The 9,210-nt window shown below is 38.4% G+C and overlaps 1 protein-coding gene across 1 annotated transcript in view; it reads right to left on the reverse strand.

Annotated features, from left to right (window-relative positions):
• Positions 1–3,734: 3,734 nt before the first annotated feature.
• LOC129684150 (UPF0547 protein C16orf87 homolog) overlaps positions 3,735–9,210 on the reverse strand; it is a gene marked incomplete at its 3' end in the record, with an annotated part of 6,312 nt that continues 836 nt past the window's right edge. Inside the window, exon 2 of the mRNA XM_055617223.1 lies at positions 3,735–3,831. Coding sequence (XP_055473198.1) covers positions 3,735–3,831 — 97 coding nt within the window. The remainder of the gene's footprint in view (positions 3,832–9,210) is intronic.

Here is a 9,210-nt window from a genome sequence, read left to right on the forward strand (position 1 = left end):
AAACAATTAGACTCTTAAATTACATGCCCATTCAAAAAAAACTCCAGATACGAGGATAGGTACACTTAAAGCTTCAGGGCTTTCCCTAGCACTACCATTTAAGTACAAAAAATCCCCACTTTCCAGTGAACAGTGTGCAAGGCAGATTAACCGACTAGAACTTTAATCACTGGAGAGACTGGAAGGCTGCAGGTCCAGAGCCTAACTACAATTTATCCTGGGCTATCTTTTTATCCTTCTGACTAACAGGCAAAATCTTCTGAAATGTATTAATGGTCCACTAGCTTCCAGAGAGCAGAGAGACCGAACAGCATCAGAGATGTACGACAGAGCTTTCCCTCTTTTGCTTTAATCCACATACCTGCTGTTTCTGCTAATGAATTTGAAGAGTGCCTTGATTTGTAACCTTTTTTGTTCTGCTTTTTTTTTTTTTTTTTTTTAAACTTCTTCATCAAGCCATTATCTTTTTGGAATGTAAAATTTGAAGTAACCTAAATCTTCGTTCCTGGGTTATCTCGTATTTGGCATCAGAATAAATTCTCTCTGATTTTGAAGTGAGAATTATGTCTTTGTATTCACCATACATATTTTAACATGCTCATAAAAACACAGTATAACCACTAAGGGAAACAGTATACAGATTTTTAGCAAGCTAGAAGTATCATATATGATCCAATGACTTCATTACTAGGTACACATACAAAGAAAATAAAATAAACACATAAAATAATTGCCTAAACTTCTCCATTTACTCCAATTCATTTACTTACAAGAGTGACCCTCTATATCTTGGAATCACTTCAAGTGTTCATCAAAGATGAACTGATGAGCAAAATCACACACACACACAGACATTCATGATGAACTGGTGAGCAAAATCACATGCACGCAGACAAACACACACACAAGCATGCATAAATATTGTTCAGCTTTTAAAACTGAAGCCTAGCATGCAGCACTGTGACAGGGCATGAAGATACATTGGCTGCTTTTCTTGTTGCAGCATGTGGGGACGCTGAGGCAGCTGGCCACACTGTCTGCAGTAAGGAGGCAGAGAGAACACCAGGGCTCAGCTCCTTCCTCCTCTCCTCTAGTCTAGACCACAGCCAGAGGATGGTGCTGCCCACACTCAGGGCAGAACTCTTCTCCTCAGCTGAACCTCTCTGGAAAACCCCTCAGATATGCCCAGAGACACGTTTCCTAGGTGATTTTAAATCCAGTAAGGCTGACAATGAAGACTAACCATAACAAAGAACATCACATTAAATGAAATAAACAAAGGACAAAATAAGAATGCTGTATGTTGTCACTCATTTTTCCAAAATAGTGGGTATAGGAAGACACAAAGGAAAGGAATAAAAATAGGGTAACAGGTACGAAGATAAAATTTGACAGAAGGAATTAATTCTAGTGTTCTTAGCATAGTTTGGTAACTACAGCCTATAATAATTTACAACAGATTTCCAATAACTAAAAGTATCTGAAAGCTCCCAATACAGAAATAAGTGTTTAAGGAAATACAAATGCTAATAACTATGGCCATATACATTACATATATGATTTAAATTTTTGTGTTATACCCCATAAATATTTACAAGTATTACATTTTTCAAATGTACTTCTTAAAATTCCCTATATGCTATGGATCACCAAGATAAATCTTTCTGCTTTTTAAAAAAATCTCCTGTGTGTATTTGTGTGTGTGTGTATGTGCACAAATGGAGGCCTGAGAACATCCTCAGGTGTCATTCCCAGGAAGACCATGTACCGCGTTTGATTTTTTTTTCTTTTTTTTTAAATTGAGTCTCAAACAACCCAAGTTAGCCTTGTATTTATAATCCACCTGTGAAAGCCAGAGGACATCTTAGGGATCCGTTCTCTCCCTTCACCTTTACACGTTCTGGAAACTGAGTTCATGTCTCTAGGCTTGTCCATCAAGTCTCTATGTTAACTGAGCCATCTCATCAGCCCTAACTTTTTATCTCCCAAGATATTCCCCCTGTTATCACAGCCACACCCTTCTTCCTATTCAGGCTTAAATATCATTTCCTCAGAAAGGACTTTTATAAACACGTATAAACAAATGCAGTCTCCAATCACATGATAGAACTGCGCCTTTCTCATAAGGTGGCTATTTTCCCTGTTTATCTGTTCACTGTCTACCTCACACTCATGAGAACGTAAAGTCCAGGACAGCAATGAAAGTCACAGGAGAGTCCATGTTTCTACTACTCTTATTTATTAATTTTTGAGACAGGGTCTCACTGTATAGCTTTGGCTGACCTGAAACGCAGACACCCGCCTGCCTTTGCCCCCCCTGATGCTGGGATTAAAGGCGTGCTCCACCTAGCCAGTTTACTCTTATTTTGAATTCACTGTTCTGGCTTTATTAAGTAACAGTAAAGTCTTACCTTTTAATAAACATTCCTATTGAATAAATACAACTTGTTTACATTAACAGGTAAAAAACAAGTCTAAGCAAAATTATTTCCTAAATATTCTCATGCAGGCAATTGTGAAAAATAACAAAAATTCCAATCATACTGAATTATGTTTTCCCAGGCATTATTAAAAAAAAAAAATTACTGTTCATCCAAAACTCTTTGCAACAGAGGGAATCCATTGCAGAAAACCTCAAACAATTAAAATGCAGAATTGTGGAGCTCAGTCCCAACTGGTACATTTACAACACAACTCCTGCACCAAGACTCAGGGATCATTGAGGAAAGGTTGAGAGAAAGAGTCAAAGAGCCCGAGGAACAGCAAGTTTGCTCAGAGTGTATCTCTTAGAAATGTCAGAGAAACTACACCCATGAAGTCTCACCAACATGGCTTACCTAAAAAAGACCTGAATAAGGAGGAAACCAACAGACAAGCCAACACGAAAAAGGAAGTTCATGAGCCCTCAAACAAAGCTAAGAAATACTGAGAGTGAGAGAAACAGATTCCTCAAGAAAGGACACACCAACTAACTATCTAATATCACATGGTCAGCCCTGAAAACACATACATACAATTAATGTTATATGGACTGAGCAGATTGTATTCATATATTTGGAAATACACTCTCACATACACACACATCTATGCAACAACAATTAAAGAAAAAGAGGTCAGGAATTTGAGAAATAACAAGGGGTCGTTCAGGGAGAGAATGGAGGGAGGAAAAGGAAGGGAGGAAATGAGGTAACTGAAATCTTAAAAAACAAAAAATAATAATAATAAAACAAAAACGAATAAAAAACTTTGAAGTTATTGCAAACTTTACCAGCATTGTGAAAGAGAACAAAAATAAAGACAATGGCCCAAAACATGAAGTGATAAATGATGGCATATGCATATAAAGAACTCTAAGAAGCAAGAAAACAAAAAAAGACACGTTAAATACTTTGTTCAATGACAGAGGCCAGACAAAGAGTCTCACAGACTCCAACTCCCCTGACAGGACTGTAACAAAGAGCAGCAGTGAGAACAAGAGCAGCAAGGGAAATGGAGACAGAATGGTTTTCCCACATGTCAGAACCCACCAAATGGTAGCTGTCCTTCAATGACCCAACATCAATTATCAAGCTTTTTAAAATGTTTTAAATAAAATTTTAAGTAGATAAAAATAAAACTAAAACCGTATTACAAACTGTATCAATATTATAAGGGAGTTAACAGTTAACGTGAAATGAACCAATGTCACAAGCTGATTTTCGAGAGCTAAGCTGTTGTGTTTAATTTTCAGTTACCTGTAGAAGGTGGTGATTTCTCTGAATGTTTTGCATTTAGTAGTTTTCTACTAATAAATATGTAACCACAAGGACATGATTTACATGCAACAGGAATCTGCAGGGAAAAAAGAAAAACTTGATTACTCTTCTTCCATTGTTAAATTTCTTGGTACTCAGAATCTCTTGGTGAATAAATGGAAACTTCTTTGAGAAAGGTATCATTTCACAAACATTCACATTTTCCTAGTGCTTAGCTTACAACACCTGAATATCTTGCAATACCAGTGTCATAAATACTAAATGCAATGTAAGCATATGGAGATATGAGTGAGCAACAGAAATCCTTAACAGATCAGGAACAGGGGAGGTTTAACATGATAAAAGGCAGTATTTCCTAAACTGTTACACTGACAGCAGTTTACAGCAAATTAAGAAAAAGAGAGTGGTTAAGATTGTGGTTAAGATAAACAGAAGATTGTGAGGCCTGGCTGGAATACTGAGAATAAAACTGAAATGGTGGATAAGCTACGTTTCACAAAAGGAAAAAACAAGAAATGGACATGCAAACCAACTACTGCTCATGTGAGCAGAACCCAGAAAACTGAAGGTTATTAACAGGACAGGAAGAAAACAGTTCTGTTTTTGCATTAATGTGCTGAACAGTGGATCTTTTTCACTTTTAAATTTTTTTACTATTAATAGTGTGTATCTGTAGGAGAGAAATGGGGGCACTGTGGAGTCTACGCTCTCCTTCCACTTTTGCTTGGCTCCACACTCAAGTGTAAGATCTGCATTCAAACAGCTTTACCCACTGAACCACCTCAGCCGCCCTGGTTTTTGCTTTCCTGAGACAAGGTCTCAAACACTGGCCTTGCTTTATAGCAAAAGCTACCCTCGAATTCTTGATTCTTCTGCCTCTCCTCCCAAATACTGGGATTACAAGTATGTGTCACCATGCCCAGTACAACACAAGATCTTTAATTTACACTTAAGAGACAACTATCGGGCCTGCAAGATGGCTCACAGGTCTGATTGCCTAAATTCAATACCAGGTAAGAGACAGAAAGAACCAACTCCCCAGAGTTGTACTTTCTATACATATACAGGAGCAGCTGTACACACACACACACACACACACACACACACACACACACACACACTCTAATTAACTAATTAATTAAAAAGGAAGAGGACAACAGCAGGACCTAGTGATGTGACTTATAATCCTACACAGAAGGCCAAGGCAGGGAAACCACTAGTCCATAGGCCACACAAGCACAATTAGTTCAAAGCGAGTTTAGGCAGCCTGCTTAGACACTGTCTCAAAAATATAAAAAGTCAGAAATGGTAGAGTACTTGCCTGGCATGTACTGAGTTCAACATTTAGTTAAAAGAAAAAATAAGAAGAAAATAAAATCATATAAACCATAACTAACAACTGAAAATTAGTTTTGCGACCCACGTGCACACTAATTTCAACTGACAAGGTGATTTTCTTTAATGAGTTCAAGATACTTTCCTATGTCTAAGCTAATTCATTCTAAAGTCCTGTTTAAAATGAGAATGCCCCTCTTAACTCCTGCCCTAGAAATTTGAAACAAAAACAAAATCAACAAAACCCACCACCATGACCATAACCAGGTCCCTCAAGCACAACGGACAACTTGAGTAACATTAGTCTCATTAAATTACAGCATTAGGGGGATTTTACAAAAATGCCTTAAGCACTCCTTAAATTTCATTTAACATTAAGACAACAATTTAAGTTCTAGTGCTATACTTTCAATTTTTAATGAAAAATCCAAAGTATTGTTTATTATTTATCAATTCACTCTTTTAGAAATATTTTTGGGTTCTATATTTTGAAGGGGAAGGAAAAAGGTATCATTACTGGTGACTAGACCCGTGTCTAGCACAAAACAGAGACCAAGTGACTATTTGCACAGAATGAAGAAAAACCCTGTTAGGTAGAAAAATGGTGACACTGCTAAAACCTGCAAACAAGGATTTGGACTTGAAATTGTCCAGGACCAAAAAAATAAAATAAAGGATTTGGGCACTACAGTATTTCATTAATTTAATGCCTAAAACAACAACAAAACTCATTTGTTGAAATATCATAATTTTTGCTTTCTGAGTTTTCAATTACCCATGGTCAATAAGAAGGATAAAAATGGCAAAGAATATTTAGAAAGAGATTGTGATTGTTGATGCAAAAACAGCACTTGTGTCAAAACAAGTTAAGAGTTTATTCTGGTACTAAATATGAGTAACCAAGGCCTAGGAACAGATTTAGGTTACCCCAAATTCTATGTTCCAACATGAAAGCAGTTCCATGAGCTTTTTATATAATAGAACAAAATGACACTTAGATCAAAGCCCTTTTCAAACACACTGCTGGAAGCATTAAGTAGGAAGTTACAGCAAAGTGGAAAAAACCTTTGCTATAGGCCTCAGATGCTGTCTGATAAATCTTTAGCCCTGTGATTGGTGGAAATGAGGGCTTTAAGTTAACTCACCCCCTAAGCTTTTTATTTTTCAGATGTAGGTCTGACACAGAGAGAGGCAGGGAATGGCTGTTAGTGGGCTAACGACAGCTCAAGTTGTGACTGGGCCTGCAACATTCCATCCTCTCCACATCACTCACGCTTTAATCAATCAGCCTTTATGGACAGTTTCTTTTCAAGAATTCCGGTTCACAAAACACCACAGAGCTTTTATTAAAATATACCGTTCTATCTAATTATTAGCTGTTGACTGCTTATACCTAATTTATAAATTTCATTATAGGTATGTAGACATATGCAAAAACACAGTATGGGCAGGTTTAGCACTGTCTGGGACTTTAGACATCTACTATAGATCTTAAAACGTACCTGCCCAGAACAAGGGGACAGTACTGAGATTCTTTAGTGCTAAAAGGTCAGAGACACCCACAGCACATACGGTTGATAGATGTGACGTGCATGGGAAAACAGTGCATTGTTTTTTAAAATGAAAGCAAAACCAAAAATATTCATGAAAAATAACAGAAAAGTGTCAAATATATTGACTAGTAATATACCCAAAATAGTTTACTACTATTCCAGCTGGTGAATGAGACCTCCATGAAAATGAAGAGCACAAAAGTTTACAAGTTATAAAACTGTATGTATTTTTATCTAGCCAACTGCAGAATTCTCACTTTAAAGATTTAACACTTATGTTTATAAACTATATACAAAATCTAATTCAATATTCATAAAATAATTTAGAATCTTGGCAACATCTAGTGTCTTGTTTAAAAAGTTTCTTTTTTAAAACTAAAATCTTTTACTTTTTAAGTAATTAGAAAGCTAAAATTAACCTATTACTTTCTTCAACTCAATTACTATTGTTTAAAATAAAAATCAGCAAAGGGCTCAAGGCCCTGGATTCTGACCCTGACACTGAGAAATCACCAAGAATTCATTTGCCATCACGCATATTCTCTTCAGTATTGAGGACAAAAGACAAAACAAACCAAAGCCAATCTCCTAGTTTATAAAGGACTAAACTATGTCCACTGTCCAAAATACACATAGCGACTCCCTGCGCCCAGCTGTGACCCTAAGCCTTTCCCTGTAAGGCTTTTCAGAGATACTGAGTGTAAGCGAAGCGCGGGGCTGATGCTCCTAATGGGATCAAGGACCTTAATGAGACCAGAGCATGCACGTTTTGCCACAGGAGGACACCAGAAGGCAGCCTGGCATCTGCAAGCCAAGAACACTCTCACTAGAACACACCCTGGCCTTAAATGTACATCAGAACTGTGAAAAAATAGATTAATGCTGGTTATTATATCCAGTCTGTGGTATTTTATTACTGCATCCAAAACAAACCAAGATAGAGTTGATTTTATACAAAGGAATGCATGTGGGGCCTGGGAAACGGCTCAGCAGGTAAAGGCACCCTCTGCCAAATCTCAGTTCCAACCCTGCGAACCTTACTTGATGCAAGGAGACAGCAGACTGCCACAGGCTGTTCCCCGACTCCCGTGGATGAACACAATGCATACAAAATCAAAACGGAAAAAAAGTAAATGTGTATGTGTATACCACGATGACTGTCATCTTTCCCATAAAGGCCTGATTTGTTGAAGAGTCTCAAGGACTCCTGCAAGTTTACTGTCTTCTGCTCTTCCTTTAGCAGAGGTTTTTTTGTTTGCTTGCTTTCTTCAGTTTTCAGTTTTGATTATCATTAGTGCGTATATGTGACTGTGTATGTTTGAGTACCACAGCACGGATGTGGAGGTCAGGGGGCAACTCTGTGCAGCCAGCCCTCTCCTTCCACCTCTGCAACCGTTCTGGGGTTCTACCTCAGGTGGTGAGCCTTGAACTAAAGCACCTTTACCGGCTGAGCCATCTCTCTAGCCCCTAACTGAGATATTAAAACCAGATTATTTTCCCCAAAAGATTCCTTTATGCCAAGCAAAACAAGAAAAGGGTTTATAAGGATTTGTGCGCTACAGAAATTGAATGCATAATTCATATTATATAAGCCTTACCTGGAAATGACTTCAACATCGAAGTAATCTGCCAACAGACTGATCACAAAGTCCGGGTTTGTTAAAATTTATTTTGGTGGAAAGAACGACTGTAACTCTACACTTTGGAAAACATGACTGTTTTCATACTGCACACTGGTACGCTCTACCTGCTACACTTGCAAACTTTCCGTGATCAGCATTTTTAACGCTGCCTATAAATCACACTGAATAAAACATTTAACACCCTTTTGTTAGAAGATTTAATAAACCTACAAGAATGCACCCTAATATATGAAAATCAGCTTATTTTAAGACTCCACTCATTTCAGATTACTCGGGAGACAGAATAAGAGAGAAGGAAGGGGGAGAGGAGGGAGAGGTAGTCATTTTAGAACGATTCATTCAGTGGAAAAAGAAGTATGCTCAGATCTGCATGTCAGCATTGAAGGGCCTTAAGGATGGTTTTAACAGAGCGAATTTTTGTTCATTACATTGTAAAGAGGCGAATGAAAAAATACAACTAATTACTCCATGGATTCAATCTAAATGTAACTGATTTCAAATTCACGAACTAGCATATTTTTTTTAAAAAATCTGGAAGCATACATGCCAAATTTACAACAGTGAATAGCAAGAGTGAGATGGGGAGCACGCAGAGAGGAAGAGCCTCAAAGCCGGCTTTATTTGATCGTGTTCCGTTAACGACGTAATGGAAGGACTAGAAATCACATATCAAAACTGGGTTGTTGGTGTTTCATTTTTTGCGGCGTTCCGGAAGTCCTCAAATTTGCAAAAAGTTAGCAGCATCACTGTCCTTTTGTCTGCTTTAGGCTGCCACTCCGGTGGCGGGGGGACAGGGGAGGAGCACACCGCACTTCCCCAACCGCGAACAAAGCCGGCCGGGGCGACAGGGGCCCGCGGGCCGGCCCGGCCCCCGCTTCAGGCCCCCGCCGCCCCCGCCCCGCCGCGGGCTGCCGCGCACCGCCA

The sequence above is a fragment of the Psammomys obesus genome, unplaced genomic scaffold (genome assembly GCF_907164565.1).
Source record: "Psammomys obesus unplaced genomic scaffold, mPsaObe1.curated_primary_1811, whole genome shotgun sequence".
In the NCBI taxonomy this organism is placed as follows: Eukaryota; Metazoa; Chordata; class Mammalia; order Rodentia; family Muridae; genus Psammomys; species Psammomys obesus.